The 27,509-nt window shown below is 37.9% G+C and overlaps 1 protein-coding gene across 2 annotated transcripts; it reads right to left on the bottom strand.

The window, feature by feature from the left end:
* Positions 1-13,925: 13,925 nt before the first annotated feature.
* On the bottom strand, positions 13,926-22,834 carry LOC121376397 (allene oxide synthase-lipoxygenase protein-like). Of its 2 annotated transcripts, none has more exons than XM_041504249.1 (2): positions 22,309-22,834; positions 13,926-14,040 (listed from the first exon to the last, which is right to left on the bottom strand). In XM_041504249.1, exons 1-2 carry the CDS (start codon positions 22,801-22,803, stop codon positions 13,981-13,983), a joined length of 555 nt encoding a protein of 184 aa, XP_041360183.1. In that variant the 5' UTR covers positions 22,804-22,834; the 3' UTR covers positions 13,926-13,980. The 2 variants fall into 2 exon arrangements, with proteins under 2 accessions (XP_041360183.1, XP_041360184.1); XM_041504250.1 differs by lacking the exon at positions 13,926-14,040 and adding an exon at positions 15,770-16,297.
* Positions 22,835-27,509: the final 4,675 nt, after the last annotated feature.

Raw genomic sequence — 27,509 nt, 5'->3', positions numbered from 1 at the left:
CATGACGGGGTGTGGGGGTGTGGGGGTGGGGGTGACGGCTCACCACTCCACCCTATTTCTTATTAAATATTGACCCCCGTTAGAGGTTTTTTTTGTAGCTCATATTAAACCACAGTTTATTTGGGTTCTCAAATAATATTTATTAGTTTACTTTGAACGACAAAACCATAACAGTATTGAAATAGTACACTTCTGAAGTAGTTATTCTGTATAGCAGCTTCAAGATGGCGGCATATGCAGTTGTTGAACACTGGCTGGAACGAGAAATATAGCTCAATAGGCCCACCGACGGGAGTCGATCATAGATCAAGATCAAACGAGCGCTACAACTGGCCTACCCATGCCAGAAAGAAAAATCCGCTGTCCCATATAGGCTACTAACGATAAATGAGCAAGGGGTCTTTTTTATATGTAATTTCCCATAAACAAGACAGTACATACCACGGCCTTTGAGTACTGGCCTCGGTGGCGTCGTGGTTAGGCCATCGGTCTACAGGCTGGTAGGTAATGGGTTCGGATCCCAGTCGAGGCATGGGTTTTTAATCCAGATACCGACTCCAAACCCTGAGTGAGTGCTCCGCAAAGCTCAATTGGTAGGTGTAAACCACTTGCACCGACCAGTGATCCATAACTGGTTCAACAAAGGCCATGGTTTGTGCTATCCTGCCTGTGGGAAGCGGAAATAAAAGATCCCTTGCTGCTAATCGGAAAGAGTAGCCCACGTAGTGGCGACAGCGGGTTTCCTCTCAAAATCTGTGTGGTCCTTAACCATATGTCTGACGCCATATAACCGTAAATAAAATGTGTTGAGTGCGTCGTTAAATAAAACATTTCTTTCTTTATACCACGGCCTTTGATGTATCAATACACTTGTTGAAGTTTGACCAGAAAGAGCCCAACAGGTCTGCCGACGAGAATCGATCCCACACCGACCACGCATCAGGCGAGTGCTTTTGCCCCCCCCCCCCCCCCCCCCCCCCCCAAAAAAAAACAAGAAAAAAAGCGCAAAACAACCCAAACAAACAAACACAAACATAAAAACCAACCAAACAAACAAACAACAAAAACCAAAAAACACGTAATGTCATTGGTTTATAAACGCCAAATCGTCCAATAATGTTTGTTACATTTGTTACACCAAACGTAACGTGCGTCCCAATCAGTGCCCCCACGAGTCACTGGTATATCAAAGAGTGTGCTGTCCTGCCTGTGGGAAAGTGCAAATAAAAGATTACTAGCTACTAATGACAAAACTACCTGTCAGAATTGTCAACTGTTTGACATCCAATAGCCGATGATTAATTAATCTATGTACTACGTTAAACAAAACAAAGTTTAAACTTCAAAGAATGATAAATTATGATTTTAATTTTTTCGGTTATGAGTGCCCGCTGGGGTAATACATGTATCATTGGCGGCTCTATTAATTAGTTATTGTCAACAGAGCATTAAAAGTTTTAATAAAACAAATACCAGTAGTAGAATTATCTACCTAATTATTTTGTTTTAGATTTTAGGTATATTTACAATTACTCTTTATGTATTGATTGTAATTACTTTCTGTCGATTTTAATATAAGTTGACACTATTTTAATAAACGAATCAAATAGGAGTGAGTAAGCGGGGCACTCGCACTTTTTGGAGTGGGAAAACGTTCACACCTTCTCATTTATTTTTAGACTGTACTAAAATGCTCCAAATTATATAAAATTTCGACCGATCAGTTGGTTTTGTTTTTCGTCTTTTTGGGGAGGATCAGTTGGCGTTTTATTCAGGCTTTGATTTCACTAATATTATTCCAAAGTGTTCAGAGTCCGCCATAAACAGGCCCCCTCTAAGGTACAGATTCTGCGCACACTTGCCGTTTAACGCCGACGCGACTGTCTTGTCGGAATAAAACTGGAGATTAGACGCTTATTATGTGCTTGGAAAATGCATACAAAAGATCCTTTGCTGCTAATGGAAAAATGTAGCGGGTTTCTTTTGATGACTACGAGTCAGAATTACCAAATGTTTGACATCCAACAGCCGATGATTAATTAATCAATGTGCTCTAGTGGTGTCGTTAAACAAAACAAACTTTATAGGTTTTAGTAATTTAGATATTATTGAACGACTACACCTTAAGTTTTGCAAATATATACTCTTAAAAAAAAGTACAGGAACTCTTAATAAGAATTTACCATTGCCAAAATTGTACGGTATATTAGCTGTGGGGAATGGTTATATGATAACAGTGAATTAATTGGGCAAACATTACAACCGGTCGTTCAGTAGGTTTTATGACTACCAAAAATCTTGAAGGACGATTGGGGTCACAAGTGAAGTTTGAAAGTTGACGGTTTTTTATCAGTAGTGGGTGATACCGCCACGATATGTCAGACATTCATTCAGTCGACGAGGCATACTCCGTATGAGTCTCCCAATGGCCATTTGAGGGAGTCTGTTCCACTCCTCTTGCAACGCCTGACCAAGTTCCGCTAACGTGGTCTCCGGTCTTTGACGTTGACGCACACGTCTCCCTATCATGTCCCAGACGTGTTCAGTGTGGGGAGGTCTGGGCTCATTGCTGGCCATGGCATTCGATAGATGTTGTGCTGCTGGAGGTGAGCATTGATGATGCGTGCATGGTGAGCACGCGCATTGTCGTCCTGAAAAACAAAACCTCGACCCACACGCCTAGCAAACGGGACGACAAAGGGTGTCAGTATGTTGTCCCGATAGTACTGCCCAGTGACCTTTCCTTGCACAATATGGAGGAAGGGGGGGGGGGGGGGGGTCTGTCAGTCATAGTGATACCACCCCACACCATAAACGATCCACCGCCAAATCTGTCGTGAAATCGCACTGTGACGTTGGCGTGCCGTTCATTTCGTCGTCGCCAGACCCGACTACGCCTTTTAAGGAAGTCCAAAGTGAATAGGGACTCATCTGAAAACATGACACATGACCAGCGACGAATACCCCAGTTCCGACGCTCCCTATACCATTCACGTCTGTGGGCAATGTGATGATTTGTCAAGGTAGGCACAACCCGGGGCCGTCGAGCATGAAGATGGGTTGCATGAAGACGATTTCTAATCGCCTGACTCGTAACTCGGACACCAGTAGCCTGATGAAGGTTTGCACCAATTTGATTTGCTGTTTGAGCTCAATTTCTTAGAGCCTGGTTACGGATGACTCGATCCTGTACTCCTGTCATTGCCCTGGGACGACCTGAACGAGGTTGATCGTCAACATTTTGGGTTTGTTGGTACCTGTTCCATAGTCTGCTAATCACTGACTTCGAAACATTGCCCGTTTGCAGCATGCCAATAGCCCGTAGATGCTCACCGCGTTGCATACACCGCACCGCAAATTCAAACAATAAAAATTACTAAAAACAAAACAATAACAACTGTATGATCAACAGAATGAAAAAGATTGACAGAAATAATGCTTCACAGTCATTAATCGACCTTCCTGGAAATTGTCAAAATCGAGAATGACACCCCATGCACGTGTATGAGGCAACTGTGTGATGCACGTGCAAACTATGGAATGTGTTTCAGTGTGTTGATAAACAGACATGAACATTCTTGACTAAATTTAGGATGTCTGTGGTCGAAACGTATGTTCGGTCTAATCATAAATATTAACATTAATATTTCAGGTTTCCCAACTGTTTTGAAGAGTATATATTATGTGTCACCAAGTCAATACCAAATGTTATGGTCTATGGTGAATTAGGGTGGTACCCGTTGTCTATTTAATTAGCGTTAAAGTAAGAATGATTACATTTTGGCATATAAAGATAAAATAGACAAATCATTAAATGTTTTTAATATAAAACATGAAATAAAGCTTTACAGGGCATAAAATATTCGGTCTACTTCGGATAAAAGTTAAAATTTGTTTGTTTAGCGACACCACTAGAGCACATTGATTAATTGATCATCGGTTATTGGATATCAAACATTTGGTACTTTGACTCGTAGTCATCAGAGGAAGCCCGCTACATTTTTTCATTGGAATGATTGTTTAACGTGCACATTCAGAACAAGCTATTGTAGCGCACGCCTGTCCTGGGCACAGATGGCGACCTCGGCCGTCTCCTCCGTCCAGGACAGGAAAGGTGGGGGGTGGTTAGGAGGGGGGACCGCGTGCACTGGCAGGTGCAAGGGAACACCAGCAGTCCGACCGTAGCCGGTATCAGGCGGAGGGTGGTATGGTGCTATTGTTCCGTAGGATTAAGCCAAAGAGAATGGGTGCGCATTTTTGATGAAGGAATTTAGGCGCAATTTTGAACGCTCAGTCTAAATTGAAAGGTAGGGAGCTACGAATAGGTTTGGAAATTAGTAGGCCGAGAGTAGCTCGTTAATTGGACCTATGTGGTGCTGATGTGTCTCCCTGGGTTGCCCATAGGGGCCCTTAAAATGGCCTGAACTGTTCATCTCATTTTTTCATTAGCAGCAAGGGATCTTTTATATGCACTTTCTCATAGACAGGAAAGCATATACCACGGCTTTTGACCATTTGTGGTGCACTGGTTGGAACGAAAAAAACTGCCAATCAGTTGAATGGATCTACCGAGGTGGTTTATCCTGCGAAGCAAGTACCTCAGGTGAGCGCTCACCCGACTGACCTAAATCCCGCCCCCAGCTTCGGAAAAAATGCGTGGACTGCAAACCACCAAGATGCTTGTTCCAAACACTATTCATAACACCTTCACTAACTATATCATATTTGAACGAAGGAAGGAAATTTTTTATTTAACGACGCACTCAACACATTTTATTTACGATTATATGGCGTCAGACATATGGTTAAGGACAACACAGTTATTGAGGGAGGAAACCCGCTGTCACCACTTCATGGTCTACTCTTTTCGATTAGCAGCAAGGGATCTTTTATATGCACCATCACATAGATAGGATAGCACATACCACGGCCTTTGATGTACCAGTCGATCATATTTGAACGAGCGTTCTCTATATGACCACTGTCTTGATTTACTAGACAGTAAAATTGCAGTATATTTTCAAGACTGCTGTCTATTTCACATGTTTACATGTTTATCATTGTATTCTCGTTACCGAACATATGGGTACTTCGACCCATGACCGCCATTGTTTATCACGTGACGCGGTGAAGCTTTTCCTTAGTTATCTATGGTTTGATAGTGAATTGAGGCAACGTTCGTCGATCATTTACAGCAGTTAACGGCCAAGATGCCTAAAGAATGTTGTGCATTTGGCTACATAGATCATAACACGATGTTAAACAAAATATCGTTTTATAAATTTCGAAAAGATGAGACCAGACACCGCTTCTGGGTAGATGCACTAAAACGTGACAAACCTGATGGAACGCCATGGCTTCCCACACAAAATGTGACTACGTTGAGTTTAATTTTGTTGCTTGTCGACACTAACCGACGTTAATAACAACCAAAATGGTTAAAGCATGTGCGATGATAAAATTTCCACATTATACTGTAAATACACAATGCCATCGACATCCATCTATATATATATATATATATATATATATATATATATGCTTCTCCCCCACCCCTCCCAAGACTGTCCCTACTACTAGAGACTTTGCCCCTCCCTCACTCCAGATATTGTTCCTACGGACGTGTAATAGCCCAAATGTATAATGTGTTAAACAAAAAAGGTATACTTGTATCTCTGAAACTAAAATAATTGACTAATGTGTTTAGTATTTACTTGGTTCAGAGGGAAAATGTATGTGTAACTTTGTTTCAGAATATATATATATATATATATATATATATATATATATATATATATATATATATATATATACATACATACATACATACACAATTCTAGATTATGGTAGCCCCACTCCCATGGCTAGTGACATTCAATGTTGGGCTAGTAAACAACTAATATTACCATGCCAAACGGCTAGTGAAAACAAAAGTTGTCAAATGCTGCATTTTAGTCTTATTTTTAAAATATGAATATCCTGTAACAAACTCTCCCCCCCCCCCCCCCCCCCCCCCCAATCTTAGTGTGTTTAAGCTCCATCACTAAGGCTTTGCTTCACCCCTTAAGACCCGGATGATCAGTAACTAGGCCGTGTGACGTCACACCGGTTCCGAGAATTCTATGTAAAATAGCAATCACTAAAGCTTTGTTTCACCCCCAAAGATCCGGATGATCGGTAACTGGCCTCAGATTACAGTTATCTTCCCATTTGGTTGTCGAAAATCCGGAAGTTTCACCGCGCAAGTAGTCTGCTGTTTGACTGTGATTATTTCATGGCAGACAGCTATGAAGTGGCAACTGTTTGACTGAAGTGACAGGGGATAGCATGTAGTTTGTAAACATGTGTAACTTGTTGACATTGAAGACTTGTTTGTGGTAATTCCGGCCCATGCAAAAGTAGTTCTTTTTGTGTAAAATGGGTGTACTCCGGCCTGGTTTAGAGGGTGTGTCTGTTTAAACCAATATGCTGGGAGAAAGAGCTGGACAACAGGGGTTGTCCTTTTCAGGGTATGTGTCCCCCATGCAGGCAAAGGTACATACAAAACTTCACGGGCCTGCTGATATTAATAAAAATGTTATAGCCACTAAGGCTATATAGAAACATATAGCGAAATTAATTGTGGTCTGAGGCCAACTAGGCCGTGTAATGTCACGCCGATTCCGAGAATGTATGAAAAGGACACCACTGGATCTATTAATAGTCACTAATACGGCAGTTGACCTTAATTTGCATGCATAAAAGGCTAGTAGACGGAGCGTAAACTCACTTTTAACGTAACTTGGTGTTTCTGAGACGAAGTTGCCGGAGTTTTCGGTTAATATGACACGAAAAGTGTTCCATGGATGACATTAAACGATATAGATAGAAATATTACCATTCTAAGAACTGGCCAATATGGTGTTTGTGGTGTAAATATCTTTTCTTTTTTCTCTTTCAGTTGTCATTTTTAGCAAACGGAAGTCTTTGTTTGATCGCTCGGCATTGCCGACCCACAAATCAATTTATACTTTTATTGCCGACCTCATGGGACACTGATTTTTTATTTTTTTTATTAGGTGTATTTTTTATTAGGTGTACTAAAGAGCGCAACATTTTACTAAACAGAGAATAATACATGAGTAGTCGTTAGATACCATTTATCTCACAACGAGTTGTTTTAAAATGTATCTAACGAGCAAAAATGAGATTGATAGTTTTTAAACAACGAGTTGCGAGATAAATGGTATCTAACGGACACAAATGTATTACAAACCACAAACCAGGTTTTAAGCAAATGTTAACACTTTGCACTTGTAACTGACTTACGCGTCACAGACACATGATTGTTAGATTAACTATACGTCACAGTATAATCGATTTCCATCGTGTTGTTTTTCATTGGATATATGGCATTGGTGACCTGGTCATCACCTTGGAGCAACCAGGCGTATATCTTGAAATTGTGTTATCATAAATAACGCATGGTGTTCTAACCAACGGGTGTGTAAGAAATACTATTTGACCACCAGTAATCTGTAACCCATCCATAACATTTATATATCTACCCATATAATTTTATTCCAGTAACCTAAACTATACACAATGTAAACAAAACATACTTATAGTCTTCCCACAGGGAACGCATTTTTTCATATTATGGAATTGATCATGTATACAGTGACAAACTGGTTAAACATGATCTTAATATGCAAAATGTACATTAAAAAGTTAATTTTAAAGGTATTTTAATTTTAATTTTTTGTGTGATTTTTTTTTTCAATAGTTAAAATTGGGCAAGTGAATTTTTAACCATGGCCAGTGAATTTGAATATGAATATGGTGTGTGTGTTCTTTTTTAAGGCGGATGTTCCCAATGACACATACACTCATTTACAAGTGACAAAGCATGTATTTGTTTACTGATGTTAATTGCTGTACTGGGTATAGTAACTTTATTTACACTAATGAATATATTTAGCATGTTTCACTAAACAAACCATAAAGTATGCCTAAAAGGTAGAAGACTGCCACTTTCGTGAATTGATTTATCAGTTTGTTATTCAGTACATTATAAAATTCTAACACATAATATAAATTTGTATTGTTATGTATCTCTTTGGTGGTTGTTATTTTGCAAATATGTCAAACATGGTATTTTGTCCGCCATTTAAATTATTTTTTATGAAAAGGGCGTTTTAGGGCACTTTAAATTATTGTTTGAAAAAGGGCATTCGCCCGCTTAAAAATGAAAATATCAGAAAATTAGCTATGAGGAAATTCAAGCACACAAAATTCCCCAATGCGTTGATGATATATTAGGAGTTAACATATGGTAGAACTGCAAGATACTCACTGATACAAACCTTTTGTATACAAAACGTATATAAAAAAGGAGATATTTTTTCTTAATGATCTATGCAATGAAAAAGGGAATTTCATAATATATAAAAGTTTTTAAAAATTATATAAAGTGAAAACCAATTTCCTAGAATATGCTTCAATAATAAAGGCAATTTAATGCTACATATACAATTTAGACTATTTAAAAACTGACAATTTTAAAATGAAGAATAATCCGATTTTTCCATTAAAATTAAAACTTCTTCCAAAAAAACCGCAAAGGGTTGCAATGATATGTACAGGTTAATAAATTACAAACATATAACGCTAAAATCTCAAAGAAAATATTAGAATAAAGGGTTTATTGTAGAACCGCAAGAATGGGAAAAAAATATAATGTGTGATCTTTTAAATGTGTAAAAGATTCAACGCTATTGTGGTTCCAATATAGAGTAATACAACGAGTTCTAGCCATCGATACTCTTTTATACAAGATACATTATATACAATCAAATTCATGCACTTTTTGCAATTTAGTACTTAAAACATTACATTTTTTTTACGACTGTAAAATTGTATTTGATCTATGGCAAGAAGTAGAAAAATAGATTTTGGTTGAAACTGGTGTTGACCTTTAGTTAAAAAAGAAAATAATATTTGGTATAATAGAAATTGAAAAAAGCAGATTTGTAAACTGGCTTACAATTAACATAAAATATTATATCTACTGAATGAGAACCAAGAAACAGAATTTAAATATATTAGCAATTAAAAATACTTTACAACAATTTGCAATAGAGAAAAAAAACCTACACGTTATTTTTAAAAACTGTGATTATAAATAACTCACCTGAAAATTAGACACCATGGATGAATATTTTTAAATAGAAAAAAACCAGAAGAATAAAAAACCTCTTATATTATGAAAAGGTATTTTAGAAATGGATATTTTAGTTACGATCATACTGCAGAGTGGGAGAATACAAACTCCTCCTTTACCTTCCTCTCTTCTTATTTCTTCACTTTCTTTATTCTTCCTCTTCTTTCTGATCCCCAGAATGATATATATATTTTTTTTATTATTTTTTTTTATTATTATTATTATTTTTGTAAATTTTATTTTATTTTATTCAAAGGAGTGATATTACACAAAAACAAGTTAATCATATTTCATATGGTACAAACAATTGTAAATAATAAGAACACATTGTATACAGCATATAATTGTACAGCATTGATTCGAGGCCCTCAACCCATGACATTGCTCTTGTTTCTGGGGAATTGTTTTTTCTATTAGGTTGGTCGCCCTGATTTAATGAGATAATGTGTGCCTAGTTGAAACAAAATGTCAGAACTGCACAAAGTACCAGATCAGTAACATGAAGTGTGCTCATTCCAGGAGCATATGAGAATATGTGACATATGTATCACATAGAGAATAATACATGAGTGGCCGTTAGATACCATTTATCTCACAACGAGTTGTTTTAAAATGTATCTAACGAGCGAAAGTGAATTTGATACGTTTTTAAACAATGAGTTGTGAGATAAATGGAATCTAACGGACACGAATGTATTATTCTATTTCTTACATATCCTCAAAACCTCCAGGTTTTTCGATTAAAAGTTATTTACAGCCCTTTCACTTGTAGCTAACGTATGCCTCACAGAGAAATGGTTGTCAGGTTATCTATACATCACAGTATAATCGATTTCGATCGTCCTGTTTTTTCATTGGATGTATGGCACTGGTGACCAGGTCATCATATAGTAGCAACCAGTCGTATGTCTTGAAATTGTTAACACACGTATATGTGTAAACAAGCATGCGTTATCAGGGCTTCTAGAATATTTATAAAATCCACTAGCCATGGGATCAGTGATTTAAAATATTTACTAGCCACAATTAAAAATTCACTAGCCCTACTCTAGTTTGTTTATACAATTTGACTAAATAATAGTAATAATCAGATATGTCACATAAAGAGGGAGATAGAGCTTAAAAACACTAAGATTGGAGGTTGGGGTCGGGGGTGGTGTAGGATATTCATATTTACAAAATAAGACTTAACTCGAACATTTGACAAAGAAAATTCACTAGCCCTACTCTAGTTTGTTTATACAATTTGACTAAATAATAGTAATAATCAGATATGTCACATAAAGAGGGAGATAGAGCTTAAAAACACTAAGATTGGAGGTTGGGGTCGGGGGTGGTGCAGGATATTCATATTTACAAAATAAGACTTAACTCGAACATTTGACAAAGAAAATTCACTAGTCATCGGACATGGCATTAGTAGTTATTTACTAGCCCGACACTGAATATTACTAGCCATGGGAGTGGGGCTACCATAATCTAGAAGCCCTGGTTATGAAAAATAATGAATGATGTTCTCACCAACGGGTGTGTAAGAAATGATATGAAGTACGTAGAAGTAATTCCGACGACAGCAGCCATTACTGAAACAGTGCTCATTGTGTGTGTGTGTGTGTGTGTGTGTGTGTGTGTGTGTGTGTGTATTCCCCCAGAGACACCGTGCACTCAACCTGGACAGGAAATAGTACAAATCACTGAACAGATTCACCACAGTCGCTCTACAGCTGGCTTCTCACACTTTAAACATTGGAGACTTCAAGTTTAACTTGCACAGCCAAACTATCTTATAAGCATCTCTCATGATTTCTGTAGATAATTTTAGATTGGTTTGACGTAAGAAGAAAAGTAAAAATGTTTTGGAAATAACAAAAACAAACAAAAACAAACCAAAAAACAACAAATCACACAATAAAATGTTAACATTCAACTTCACCACTGGTTGTGCTCCATAGCATTTTTGAGACGGTCATAGTCACTACCACCCTCTCAGTCCAATGAACATTATTATTTGGCCCGCTGGGAGAGACGTATTGCTTCATCTGTACTCTCGGCATGTTTAATAATAATACCTATTGTTTATTTTCAAGATATTTCCTTAAAATCAACGTTGTCGTTTAATCGACGAGAAAAACAAAAAGGCTCCATTAGCTGGACACATCTTACAATGACAGCAACGTTTGTTTCGTTTAGCGACACCACTAGAGCACATCAATGTATTAATCATCAGCTACTGGATGTCAAACATTGGATAATTCTGACAGTCTTAGAGATGAAACCGGCTTCATTTTTTATTAGTAGCAAGGGGTCTTTATATGCATCATCCTACAGACAGGATAGCACATACCACGGCCATTGATATACCAGTCGCATCAAGGTGAGCATTTTACAACACAGCTACGTTCCGTCCTTACATGACAGCAAGCCCCTACATGACAGCAAGCCCAGGACAGTCAATACAATGTTTGTACGAGTTATCGCGCCTGTTTAATTCATACAATATTTATTATGAAAAACAAATACAAGCATAGCGAGTCTCCCATGAGTTGCCCTGCCAACCAGCCATGTCCTTTTAAGGACATAACGGACATGATCCCAACACTAAGCACTTTTAAGCACTAAAAGCTCGGGACAACCACGAGAGGCCTACAACGACGGCCACCAATAGGCTTGGTTCCAATAACGAGCTACTCTTAGCATACTAACTTTAATAATAACACGTACCTCCCTTTTTTTTTACCTTTTGATGAACCGTCCCAAAATGCGCCAAAATTCCTTCAAGAAATTGTGCAATTTTTCTTTTTTGACTTAACCCTACGAGACATTCAAAATTCAACAGCACCAAAATTGCACCCTCTATCCCAACCACACCAACCCTTTTCCTGTCATGTACGGAGCCCATAACAGGCGTGCGCTACAACAGCTTGTTCTGAATGTGGACGTAAAACCCTATGACCATGACAAGCATAACATACGTCATTGTATTAGAAATGAAGCTGAACTGTTTTCAGATCTATAGGCAGTGTTAACACATCACCGTTATGCACATATTTAAAACAAAAATAAAATAAATAAATAAAATAGATATAGTTAATTATGTCCTTTCATACTTATGCAAACAATATAGCTTCATCAGGTTACCACGCACGGGCGTAGGCAGGTGCCAAAAAGTGGGGGTGGGACACACACACACACACACACACACACACACACACATATATATATATATATATATATATATATATATATATATATATATATATATATATATATATATATATATGTGTGTGCGTATATATATATATATATATATATATATATATATATATATATATATATATATATATATGTGTGTGTGTGTGTGTGCGTATATATATATATATATATATATATATATATATATATATATATATATATATATATCTATATATATATCTATATATATACATGTAAAAACATATAAAAACCATCGTTGCTGCTCCCCCCTTCCTACGCCAATGCCACGTAACAGCTTAGATGAACAGTTATCATTTAAAAAAAGTAATTTGCTTAGTGTCATTAACATACGTCCATGTATAATATATATACATGTTCAATAATATTATATTTCCAGACATTAAACTGTTATTAGTGCATTTATATCGTACAGTCATATAATTTCGATCGACATATATTTTCGATACTTTGTTTGTAACTGGCGAAATTATGGCGACATATTACATTACTATCAGCCTGAACAGAAACAACGAAGCTTCAAGTCAAGCTACAAACTTTTTGTTTTAAAGGGACATACCCTAGTTTTTAAACACTAACGCATATGTTTTTACTATTATAACCGTTTTTGATAACTTAAACCATACTTTACATAGATTTTATTATTTAGATGATCAATTTCCGTACTTTCGAAGTGTTTTTGGTCATCCTGGTGTTTTTAACGTCACAAAATGCATTTCTCATATTTTTAAAAAAGCACGTGCGTCTGAGAAGTAACAGTTATGGAGTCGAGTTTTAGTCTATTTTTAGAGGGTATTTTACCATTTCAAAGTGACAGACTCATGTTTCACTCAATTGTAACTTTATCCAAATGTGTTACAGGTTTGTAGATTAACTAAACTTAGTGTTAATTTCCACGGGATGAAACTAGGGTATGTCCCTTTAATTATTATAATACGATAAATATTGTGCATGTTATCAGTTTTAGCCAATGGAATATTTTGGTACAAATAAAATGCCTCACATAGTGAACTCTAGTTATCAGATATACCTGCAAAGTTATCGTCTGCTACGCTGACATTAGACCAGCAACGTTAGATGATGGACGACTAGTTGGGTTACCTCTTATGTCATTCACAGCAAAGTTCTTTTCAGTATTTTCTGGTGGGGGCCTGTTTACATGTAGATTTACATTTAGTACAAATCAAGGTGGTTTGGTGGAGTTAGATTTTATGAAAATATATAATTTTCTATCTCTGTCAGAGTACTTAAGGTGAAAATCCGAATTTTGGTTCCCTTGATACGCAGAAAAAGAGGATTAGACATTAATCTATGACAAGAACATAATGTAAATATGTTTTCTGTTAAAACTGTTTATTGTTCTGAAAATTATTTGATAGTTTTTTACAAGTTTCAAACATTCTATGATTTCATTTTAAAAAGAAGAATTTGATGTAAATTATTGCACGGAGTGTAGGCCAAACATTACCATAATAGTATAACCGTGATTATTTTGAACCATTGGGTTTTGTATAACCGAGTGGTTTAACAATCTGGTTGTAGGATTTCTACTTTGCTTTGGAGCTAATTCTCGGGTGGATGTAGCTAGGGATCAAGTAGGAGTCGACCTAAAAACAAGAACAAGAGATGAGTCACTGTGGGTCCGTCATTTATTTCTCAGCCAGATGTGTGTCTCTGGATCTGAGCTGTACCTGGTTTATATGGGACCCGACTCAAATCGGTTACGTATGCATTTAAGTGAATATTTGATTGTTATAGGTTTCAATTGCCTACCATTTCTTTATGCCGTAATAGTTTAAGAAGCTATAGGACCCGACTCAAATCGGTTACGTATGCATCTGAATGGATATTTGATTGTTATAGGTTTTAATTGCCTACTATTTCTTTATGCCATAATAGTTTAAGAAGCTTCTGGCATATTTGTTACGTATTATATTGCGTATCGTTGTTGGTAGATCGGATTCGCCCTTAAGACGTATTGTAAATTATATTCCATATCCCATTTAGTAGCTGGTTCAGCTGATTGATGATGTTGGCAGGTTTTAGTTAATGGTTATTTATCCTTCTTAGCAGGTTTACTGTTTAAAGTGTCATTAGTGTTGTTCATGCTGAGTGTTCTATTTCGATTCTTGTTTAACTTGAATATACTAAGTTTGCCACTATGACAATAGTCTAGGCACATTTTGGAGATTTGAGACTTGTTAAGGCATTGTTGGGTAGAATATGGTATACAGTCGTTTTTATATGACTAGGACCTGCTGATTCCATAAATGCTGTATACCAAACTGAATTCTGTGTTTTTAACCCCTAAATCCCCAAAGCAAGATGGCCGCCATATGTTCTATAAGATTTCATTACTTCTCATCTAATTGAGGATATTATAATCATCTCAGATTTGTTTTTGACATTTGAAGCACCCAATAGTTCAATGAAATCAAATTCAAGTAAAACATTCAAATTACATTACTTCTTAACTAATCGAGATATAACAATGATCGAAGATATTTTTCTGACACACTAAACATACAGCAACCCAATGAAAACAAATTAAAGTATGTAGTATCAAGGTTTTGACATTTTACAGGAAAACCGGCCTCGGTGGCGTCGTGGTAGGCCATCGGTCTACAGGCTGGTAGGTACTTGGGTTCGGATGCCAGTCGAGGCATGGGATTTTTAATCCAGATACCGACTCCAAACCCTGAGTGTTCATGCAGTCATCTGCACATTTGCAAGCACCAATGTATGGCAGTTTTGCCTTTCTGGATTTACATTTCTGAGAGAGAAACACATGTAGGTGCAGCCACATGTAATTAGTTGCAAACAGGATGCTGGTACAGATAGTAGGGACACTAAAACTGGTTGGAGTTGGTCATCTCTCAGTTCCCATCCCATAGTTGTGGTAGGTAGAATATTTAGAAGGACTGTACTGGCCTGAAGCCAAATACTGGTTTGATAATGAGCCGTTTGTATGGGTTTTTTGGTGTTTTGTTTAGCATCACTTGTTGTAGGGAGGATTTATAGATCTATCAAATGAATGACTCAGCATTATGCATTGTGTGCCATCAAGCAGTTCTTTGTGCTTGCTTGGTGTGAACAGACAGGTATGAAGTTATATCACAACCTGTTAGCGCATGAAAATGAAGAAGTTCAGCTGTTGGGGTGGGGTGGGGTGTCTAAACCATGTGCATAAAAAAGTTTGTTTTGTTTAACGACAACACTTGAGCACATTTATTTATTAATCATCGGTTATTGGATGTCAAACATTTGGTAATGTCGACATATAGTCTCAAAGGAAACCCCTACATTTAGCAAGAGATTTTTGTATATGCACCATTCCACAGACATGGTAGCACATGCCACGTCCTTGATATAACAGTGTCGTGCACTGGCTGGAACGAGAAATAGCCCAATGGGCTCACCAACGGGGATCAATCCTAGACTTACCGCACAAGAAGCAAGCGCTTTACCACTGGGCTACGTCCCGTGCCCTAAACCACAATGGAGTCAGAACTTCCATTCACAAAGTGAAGCACAATTAAAAGTATCAGCCTCCTCATGGTAACCTTGTAAAGGTGTGATGTTGATGTCTGGAGTGTTGCTTCTGATATCTGTTCTATCTGTGAATCCTCCAGCAACTACAATAGTCTTGTCTGATGGGGATGTACTGATCACCTCATCTGATGGGGATGTACTGATCAGCTCACCTGATAAAAATTCTAGCTAAGTCAATTTTTGTTGTCTTGGTGGGATAGAAAACCAGGCCAGTCATGTGGTAGGGGTATTTGTCTTGACTGAATCTTTTCTCGAATAGCATTTCTCTTTCTCCTAGCCATGATCCCTGACTTGATAGAATGATGTTCATATCTGTCAAAAAGGATATCAATTCTATTGTAATTTGCACCAGATTGGTGGACTGCCTGTACAAAAATATTTGCAAAGTCATCAAATGTTAATGCACTTTCCAGCTTGCCTGAAGCAACAACCAATGCCTGGTCATCAGTTATAAGTGTTGCACCATTAGGAATTTCTAGGGTCGCTGAACAAGATATGCTATTTGTTTCTTCTTCCATAAGCATCACGTTTTGTCCTGTGCAAAGACTACCATCCATCTATACAAGTACCGGACGTACTTGGATACGTTTGTGTTTTAGTACCTTTTTCAAGTCAACATTTCAACCAGCTTCAAAGGCAATGAATAGTCTTTGCAGAATAGACCTGTCTGCTTTTAATGTCTTCCCCTTTTCATTAGCCACCTTAGCAACATCATAAATGATGGAAAAAGCCAGCAACTTATTCTTTTGCAAAGGAACTCTGAACTGTTTTGTAAGATGTTCTTCACCAATAAGAATCAGTATGTCCCTCACAAGCTCATAATCAAGCTTTTATTCTCTGTCTTTTGTATGAAGCAACGACTATAATCTCTTTTGTTGCCTGATCCTTCGTTGCAATGTTGCACAGTATTGCATCATTGTGTTCAACTTCTTGGAATACACCAAAATTGTTCGGAACATGCATAACTCTTTCTGCATCTTCACAATTTCTCTGTCTTCGGCTCTTTGTAGCTTCTTTGAGGACTGATGAATCACAGAGTGCAAAATCATAGAGTTGCCTAGTGTCTCAAGCAATATGTGCTCGTAGGTTACAGGATAAAGCCCATCTACTTAAAGGGGATACGGTCTTTGTTATTCCAACTATTCCACCTCCTCTCTGACCAGATCTACTTGGTTGAATCTGGAAAGTCCCCACCTTCACTACAAAGTTTCCCTCTCTGAACTGCTCAAGAACATCAGTGGGCAAAAGATTCAGCTCAGCAAGGTATATAATACCACATTTAAAGATTTGCATAGTTTGTATATATGTGTGAAAATAGGGAAGCATACATCGGAATGCAAAGAGGTGTAGCTCCTTTATGCCACCTCGTGGAGCACAGATAAACATCAACAGCACTTTCACCATCTGCAAATATTCCCACCATAGCATAAAATGTGGATATTCAGCATGACTTTGACCAAACCGAGATAGTGCATTGCTAAGCCTTGGTGTTGACAGAATGTCAAAGAGCTGTGTAACTCCATCCTCGCCACTTGCAATTTCAATATTCTTTTTCAGTTCAGTATTAGACTTTTTCAATTGTGCAAGACATTTTGGTACAAGTATTTGCCACATTGCCTGAGCAGTGATTTTGTGGGCTTGTATGGCCTTGTCATAACATTTCCCACTCAGTGCATTCTCTGCATTTTTCTTTCCTAATAGCCCACTTTCAGTCCACAACACAATAATTCCAGTTGATTAGTTGATTCGAGTGTTGTCCAGTAGCATTCATATTGTTCATTATATCATGCCAGTTATATCAACATTCTGCTGGACCAATGTTAAACAAATGGTCAAGTACTCCCCTCACTCCCCCCCCCCCCCCCCCCCCCGCTATTAGGTGTGTTAATACCAAAAATAAATACACGATTTTGTAAATAAGTGGGAATATTTAGTTACATAGTTAAATATATGGTTTGTGTAAGATAAACCCTTAACAAAGTTTGGTTATTAGCCATTACACCTTAACTGACAATATGGTTCTTATTGTATTGGACTGTTCTTAAAAAAGTGATCTTGTCCTTTCCTATATATATAAGGCTTTATCGTACATATTTGAATTTGCTTTCATGGTACTACTGGGTGCTTCAAATGTCAAAAATAAATCTGAGATGATTATAATATCTCAATTAGATGAGAAGTAATGAAATCTTATAGAACATATGGCGCCCATCTTGTTTTGGGGTTTTAAGGGGTTAACAGTGAAGATGCGTCTGCGGCCTGCGTTTTGGTCATATACACCATATCCAATTATTTTATTGCGGCTGACCGCATACGTTTTAAGTTTCATTGCATCCAGTGTATATGAATTTTATGAAGTATAAAGACTAAATTAAAGATTAAATAATAATTAGTTATACAGTATTGGAAAATACAGAACAGATGTGTGGAATTTATTAGGACAAAATCCGTCGCCACTCACATGCGGTAGACCCATTCTCTCATTGACGTTTTCCCCGTCCCAACTAGTGCCATACAACTGGTATATCACGGGCTACGGCATGTACTGTCCTGTCTGTAGCGGGTTTCCCCTGAATAGGCCTATTACGAGTAAGAATGACTTAATATTTGATGTTCAATAGCGAATGATTAATAATTAATCAATGGCGTCGTTAAACAAAACAATCCAGCGTTTTAAGCTCTTTAATGTAGCTTTAACTTCCATTTGTCCGTTGTCCGTATGCGTATACATGTGCGTAATTAATAGACAGGTTTCGCAATAACACCATTACTGTTACGGATACCGATAGCTAATCATAATGGGCCGAATTTACTAAGCCTGTTTATGTCTTACACGTAAGTAACTACGTACATTTATAATTATGGTTAAACAGCTGCATATAGGAAAAAACCCATACAACTCGCTAACAAAGAAGTTTGTTTGTTTTATTTAACGACGTCACTAAAGCACATTGATTTTTTATCTTATCATCGGCTATTGGACGTCAAACATATGGTCATTCTGACACTATTTTCAGAGGAAACCCGCTGTCGCCACATAGGCTACTCTTTTTACGACAGGCAGCAAGGGATCTTTTATTTGCGCTTCCCACAGGCAGGATAGCACAAACCATGGCCTTTGTTGAACCAGTTATGGATCACTGGTCGGTGCAAGTGGTTTACACCTACCCATTGAGCCTTGCGGAGCACTCACTCAGGGTTTGGAGTCGGTATCTGGATTAAACATCCCATGCCTCGACTGGGATCCGAACCCAGTACCTACCAGCCTGTAGACCGACGGCCTGCCACGACGCCACCGAGGCCGGTAACTCGCTAACAGTACTAATCGTTTAGCTAGTTTCGCAGATCGGCGCGGTATTCTCACAAGTGTTATTTATTATTATTTTTTACATTATATATTAGCCATGGAATTTATTAGGTGAAGCGGGAAGTAAATTGCTGTGACGTCACCAACTACACTCAAAGTAGTGACCTTTCACTATTTGTAGCAGTAGTGGTGTTCGAATCCTCTCTAGTAATGCATAGATACGCACACGCATACAGAGTCGCAGAAATGGATTCTCTTCATTCTATCTGCATTGAAAGTGATTGCTACGGATTGCGGACAAAGGGCTCGTTCACACTGAGTGTGGTACGTGCAGCGCGGCTCTCGTGTCTCTTGCAGTTGGCACGTGCGTTCTGAACAATCACGTCAGCTGCGTTCTGAGCGCAATGAATAAGCTCACTCCAATGAACATATTTATAATAGTTATGTATTTGCGATATTTACTGTTTCGAAATTTAGACGGAGCAAACCTTTATTTTGATAAATTGATAACTATGGTTTGTTATCATACAGTAAATATCTATCTTGATCTGTGCAGTGAATGGTAAACACACATCGGACGGATTCAGTGTGAATGCACTCATTACAAATAATGTATAATATTTTAAAATCTGTAACCGCACCGATCGCACCCCGCATCCAGTGTGAATACGCCCTAAGTGGGGCACTTTGCTTTAGAACACCGCTGTGTCAGCACCAAGTTATCGCTGTTCAGCGGTCTGTAGGGTGTACATAGACGACACTATGCGGCTAAAACTGCTACAGGCAGTGTTTCAATCAACATATACACCATAACTATACATACTATCGTCCCTTACCCATAGCAGTAAATCAGAAAAAATCTGGGGGTTAAGCTGCCCGTTTTATATATAACGGTTTCAGCGTCTTTGACTGCCCTTGTTCTGCATAAAAACATTCTATTTTATTAGTACTCAGCACGTTTCAAACACAATAGTAGCTGGCATATTGACTTTAACACTCTCACATTATTACCAATGGCAGGGCTGGTACCGGTAGCGTTAACTGTGGGATGAAAAGGTGGGTACATTTCGAATTTTGATCCCCTGAGGTACCTAAACAGCACTGTTGACATCGGAGCATTGTTTAGGAACTGCCCACTCAGCGATGAACTTGTACAACGCGCTCTATTCGAGTTGTATACTAGTTTATTATGCAACTATGCTTCCTATGACCCGATAACCCCTTCCTGATAATTCAAAGTGTTGTTGTTATTTTCTGCTAACACCTTCATTGGTAGCGCGATAACCTTGTCTTTGGTGTGTGTTATCAGGTCACCAGGAAATGAATTCTGCGCATGGCAGTGGGTTAGCAGGTTAGAAGGAAACAGGTTCTGAGCATGGCGGTTGTTTGCTCATTTTTCAGGTAGGTTGTTTGCACATTTTCAAACATTCACTTACAGCAATAATTGTTGAATTGCATAAATAAATATAACATTTACACTTCCCATAACATTAAATTAACGCTCATTTTTCAATTATTCATCCTTCGCTCCCATTCAGATTCTTCCTCGCGTCACCCATAAACGTGGTTATTTTGACAGAGAGAGAGAGAAAAAAAAAAAACGTTAAAGGGGTTTCATATATATATCATATCATATTACGACGTTTGGATATCGTGGTTATTTGGTTATCAACATTGCTTCCAGATTATCGGTCACACGTGAACGACACCAGTTTGCCTTCAGAATAAAAGTGATTCCGGCGACAAATCAATATAATGCACCCCATTATAATTCGGCCCCAGATGATTTGTTTGATCACTTGGTTCGCGTTCTCTTTAGCGAACTTTTTCGCCTTCGTGTTCGCTTGGTGAAAACGGACCGTTGGATATGAATAAAACCCATCCGTTTGCGTTCACGAGCGCGTTGAGTTGGTGTTGGACTTTGGAATAATATACTCATAGAAGATAAAATTTGTATATTATGTAATGTAATGGACATTGGCGACGATTTCCATGATCTTTTCATTTGCCATTTTTTCCATAATTCAAGAGTCCAGTTGCTATACCCATATTATTATACGCGACGAAGTACTTATAAATTTAGAGAACTAATGGAGAATAAACGAATTAGTACCCTAAATAAATTATCACATTTCATAAATATAATAGCCAACGAATTCAAACGCCCTTGACTACAAACACCATCAAAACCAAACATATTTAATAAAATATTATCATTATCCACTGCACCATATACAAGTTTAACAATATATTCGTTTATAAGTACTTGGATACCCATATATCTGTATTAAATATTTGTATTATTACATAATATATTGATGTACGTGATTGTATGTGTTTGTGTATGTGTTTGTGAATGTATTGTAATTAATGTATTTACTGTCAACCATCTTGTCACGTGTATATAACAAAATGTTTATGTATATATTCCTCCTATGCCGTTGTGTAACGGCCCGAGTGTAAATAAAGTCTTGTCTTGCGGAAAAGTCCCCTTAACAAAGTTCCGCTGTCAACAGCGCTGCATAATTTAATGTGACTTTCCACTTATTCGTTGACATACCTTTGTTAGACACCCAATAACCGAGATCCCTTTCCCAAATCTAACGCCACAGCCATTTGGTTTGATCGTGATATTAAATTTGTCTATTCGACACTAAAACTAACGACACGAGAAGAAACCGGACACGCTGATCCTGTTTCAGATATGGGTGTCGGTGTCTTCTTTGTTGTAGTGATGGTACTAGTCACTAGTCACTAGCATGTTTAATGCCATGGGAGAATTACAAAATTCGCAATTAGTTATTTCCAAAGAAATTACAAATAATTAAAAATCAAATGTAACAGAGGGTTGTCGATTTAGGATTTTGAGTAAGGTGGAATGTTGGTAGTACCTCTAAGCTATGGACAGTGGTAGTAGGTTGGGCGTAGTCGCGAAATGACAATATTATGGAATTTGGTATCTTAATCAGAATAGGGAAATAAACTGCCAAGAACACAACACGTTCCAGTACATTACCTGTGCAGGCATTCCAGGAATTTTTTGTTCAAACTGGTACAGCGATTTCTTTTCCACGAGCTCCATGTTCCTCTGTTCTGAATTATCGTCTTCTTGTGGAAGCGAGGTGTCGAGATGTTTGATCATGTAGTGATAATCAGGCTTAATCCATCGAAATATGGGAAACACATAGATATGATTGGTTACTTTATTTTCTATCATAATCCTCTCCACATACCAGTCGCTACCAAAGCCAGCATCGTCCCTCCAAACTTCGATCTTGGTTAGCTGTCCTATAAGTGCAGAGAACTTGTTTCTTGGAACAGAGAACGTGTCCATGCGACCCTTTTCGAAATCATTTCGCAAAAAGTTGTCGAGAGTTATCTTTTCACTCCTTCTACCTTGGTCATCGTGAAGTATTATGAAAACATTAGCGTCAGTTCCAGCATTTTTCCTGTCTCCAGTCTTTATATAAATCAAGTAGTCGGAGCCTGGTCGACTCAAACAGCAGCCCATGTTGACAGTGCTGTGGTATACTACGCAGTAAATCCTAAAGCCGCCCTATCAGCCAGCTATAGCGTTAAACACATAGGAAGTGGAGACCTTGTGAGTCACGTGATGCTTAGGAAATGCATTTCCCGAGAGTTTAATCTCTTATTTTGCAAAAATTACTAGAGCAACATCGCCGTCTACGTGATCAGTATACCATATGCACATGCAGCCATAATAGCTGGGGCCTTTTCGACGGCGTATTACTTCGCATGTATTCTGCGTGCCCTGTGCGTGAAAACTAGATTATAGAAAACAAGATGCAAAGCCTCCGCAAATTAAGTGGTCGTTATTTAATATTAGTCCAGTCTCTGAGAGGGGTTCTGTATGCACTTTAAGATTTAGATAATTACTCATCAGATTATTTATCTAAACCACATAGAAGGTAAAAAACAAAATCGAGGGTACTTTCTGAAAGGTGGTATATATGCACGTGTCAGGGCCGTAGCTAGGATTTTTTGTTTGGGGGGGGGGGGGGGGGGGGGTGCAACTGAGTAGTTAATAGTCTAAAACTGCTAAAGCAAGGCTTTTGGACTGGTGTGCATATTCAACGATACATAATGCACATTATTGCTTAATATCAACAGTATAATTGTATAGTTAATTAATAAAACGGTTAAATGTTACAGCTATTTTATATAATGGGCGCAGCCATTTTGTACCATCCCAGTGAATACGCCCTCTGAAGCTCCACGCGGTAAGACGTGTTTGTTTCGCTTGTGCACACTGCACGCGCTTTCGTGCGCTCGACTTGGGGGTCCTTCATTTCGTTGTTTTTGTCAGCGAAATGAAGTTTTCTACTGGGATGTATGTGGCCATTGGAACTGATTGAACGCTGGAACGCTTCTCGTTTCGACAGCCTGCACCACCAGGTTGGATTCTTTTTTGGCGAGATTCCTTGCCTCCACGTCATTTCTCCGTCTGACTGTCGACTTGTTTTTTTTCGTGACTCGTATGACGGCCATTCTGCAGAACGCCACGGTTGTTCGCGTTTAGTCTTTACATGTCCGAGCCTGTCCTAGCAGGACTGGAAGATCGACAGCCCCACTCTAAGAAGAAATAGGAAGCGGGGTCGGCCTCTACTACTCTTTTTCTAGACTTACCTTGCTTTATAGTGATACCATCTCGTAACCTCCGGAGTCGGGCCACTATACCAACCCATGACGACTGGACTATACCCTAGTCTGATACTCTCTCTCGTTCAGACGGATCCGGCTTCTCAAGATCTGTATTTCAGCACAGTACTACACCTTCAACGTCTGTTGAGGCCCATTTTGTAATAAACGACCCATTTTGTAATATGTACCCATTTTGTAATACAAAACGACCCATTTTGTAATATGTACCCATTTTGTAATAAAAAACTACCCATTCTGTAATAAACGTAGGTACCCATTTTGTAATAAAATCGGACCCATTTTGTAATAATAAATAGGTGCCCATTTTGTAATTTAAAAAATGCCCATTCTGTAATAAAGGCTTAAAACGTCAGATTACAACATAGGTGTAGGCCTTTGTTTAATATATACAAAGTGAAATAATATTAAACTTTGTGTTTAGATTTATTTCGATGGTCGATGGTTCGCCTGGGATACGAAATTTCTAACGCTAACCCTATAAATATACATTGTTTTCTTGTTCCAACCAGTGCTATTCGGTTGGGGTATGAAGAACCAAGTATGTTCTACAGCTGTGTATCAAAAATAGTAGCTTGTGTGGGTAGTCTGTATCATAATTATCGGAACAGCAACAGCTGATTAAAATACTTTGTGATGTTAAAGAAGCATACATTAAAGATTTAATTAATATTGATAAGTATATTAGTTTGGCATAAAAATTATTATAAGTTGAGGCACTCTCTTGTCTAAAAGCATACTAGTTGTCACTTTTCTTTTATACTGTTTGTGAATGTAATACTTTTATGCATGTAGGTAACATTTAGTTTATATATTTCATTGTATTATTACCTAACATGAAAACCAAAAGCGTGTAATTGATGAATATAATAATTGAATTCTCTTGTGCGTTTATACATACTGTGTATATATGCTGTGCTAATAAGCTTACTAATATGGAGAATAGTGGTACTTTTGGTGATCATATCACCCTGCAGCGAGCTGCGCAATTGTTCTTTGTGAACATTTTAATATTTTCTAGTCTCGGACCTCATGCAACAACCTTACTATCTCCCTCAACTCATTTTAATTCAGCATTGCCAACACTCGTTCTTGGTCATATTGCTGAAGGTCACGGGGAACATTACGTCAGTTTAAGTAATTCAGCCGAAATAGTTCATGACACTATACATCGTTTACAGTCTGACGATGATTCTATATTAGATGATGATCACGAGTATCCTTCTCTTGTAACACATTCCACACCAGTAACTGACGGTGATACGGAATGTCTAATTAGCAACACCGGTATAATTAATGCATCTAACAAAGGGGAGTGCGGTGACGGACATGCTTTACCAAACGAGATTTTAAAGGAAATCATTAGATTGTGTATGTATGATGACTGTCACATGCTCGGAACGTTTAATAGGGTATCCACTGGGCTTAGAAAACTGACAGAATCTTTCTTACCAGAAATACATATTGACGATTTCTTAGCTGAACGACTGCGTTTATGTGGCGCACTTGAAAAAGTTATAAGTGTTCAGAAATTAATTAGAATTGCGGGTAAAAACAGTGGGCTTGGCCTGAGAATACGACAGTTATTCTCACAAAACCGCAGATGGTACAGTGCCTGGTTGGTTGTTTCCGCGTTATATTTTGGGAAATTTATCATAAACGATATATTTTGGAAATGATCGAATTTCTTACATTTTTAAATTCATATTATTCATCATATGGTGGTTACGATCACTAATCATTATTCTATCTCGGCAGTCCTCTAACGACATCCTGCTTCTGCATAATAATAATGTTAGAATAAGTTGTATTGGGAAAAGAAAATTATAAATTTTACGCAACCAAACGGACGCTCTCTGTCTCTGTTACTGTCTCTGTCTCTCTGTCTGTCTGTCTGTCTGTCTGTCTGTCTCTCTCTCTCTGTCTCTCACTCTCTCCCCCCTCTCCCTCCCTCCCTCCTCCTCTCTCTCTCGGTGTCTGTTGTTTTGTCTATCCGTGTGTGTCTCTGTGAATATATATTTTTGAAAACAGGTTTTTTTTCCCATGAAAAGTTTCATTATTCAAGGAGAACTTTTCTTTGTTAGAAACGATGACAGTTTGGTTTTCTTTTCGCAACACAGGTCTGTCTGTTTCTCTCTCTCCCTCACTGGTTCTCTGTATGTCTCATTCTATCTGTATCTCTGTCTATATTGCTTTCTCTGCATATATGTCTGCCTGCCTGCCTGTGTCTGTCTGTCTGTCTGTCAGTCTCTCTCTCTCTCTCTCTCTCTCTCTCTCTCTCTCTCTCTCTCTCTCTCTCTCTCTCTCTCCTCTCTCTCTCTCTCTCTCTGTGTGTGTGTGTGTGTGTGTGTGTGTGTGTGTCTGTGTGTCCATCTTTGTATTTATCTGTGTGTGTCTCTGTGAATATATAGTTTTGATAACGGTTTTTTTTCATGAAAATTTTCATTATTCAAGGAGAACTTTCCTTTGTTAGAAACGATGACAGTTTGGCCAACAACTTTCAGTTCTTTTTGCAATACAGGTCTGTCTGTCTGTTTATCTCTCTCCCTCACTGTTTCTCTGTATGTCTCATTATATCTGTATCTCTGTCTCTGTTTCTCTCTGCTTATCTGTCTGTTTTTTCTCTCTGCTTGTCTGTCTGTCTGTCTGTCTGTCTGTCTGTCAGTCTGTCTGTCTGTCTCTCTCTCTCTGTGTGTCTGTGTGTCCATCTTTGTATTTATCTGTGTGTGTCTCTGTGAATATATAGTTTTGAAAACAAGGGGTTTTTTTTTCAGTTCTTTTCAAAACATACGTTTATTTTTCAGTGAATTCATACATTTATGATAATATATTGTGTTGACTTCAGGAGGAAGTACCTGTACATGCTTATAATTTATGTAAAAAATAAACCGGTTTTGATACACAATGTTCCTTATCGAAATATTATTAGCACATTTATGAATTAACTTAAATAGTTCCTATTGTCATGCATAAGGGATAGTTCATGTTCAGTTACTACGATTTAACATTTCCTGACACTTCTAGTGTCTCACATGGTATATTTTTAATCTATGGGATCGTTCAATTAGTTGTGCAGCAATTTATTCAAATACATCAAATCTTATTTAAAATTCTGTAATATTATTACAGTGTATATATTTAAAATGTTCATATTTATGGGATTATTAGCAAATGTACATAGAAGTTTAGAAAGAAATATATATATATACCTAATATTGCCGGTAACCATAACAAAAGAAGAATAAGAATAAGAAAGGCAAGTGTGGGTAGTTATATATATATATATATATATATATATATATAATATATGCATTCAAGACCGCATATGAGCACATAGTCAGGCGGCAAACTAAAGTACAGTGTAAGCGGTAAATCGGTTAATGGACAGTACCTGTACACAATAATTGTAGAATTAACTTCCACAACCATCGGCTGAATGATCACATATGTTTTATGTGTATTGTTCACTTTCTCGTGGTGGGTGGGGGATGGGGTAGGGCGGCTGGGTGTGTGGGGAGGGAGTGTCAGTGGGAAATC

Source organism: Gigantopelta aegis, chromosome 6, assembly GCF_016097555.1.
Source record: "Gigantopelta aegis isolate Gae_Host chromosome 6, Gae_host_genome, whole genome shotgun sequence".
Classification (NCBI taxonomy): Eukaryota; Metazoa; Mollusca; class Gastropoda; order Neomphalida; family Peltospiridae; genus Gigantopelta; species Gigantopelta aegis.
The sequence above is the reverse complement of the archived record's forward strand: the minus strand, read 5'-3'. Positions and strand labels throughout refer to the sequence as shown.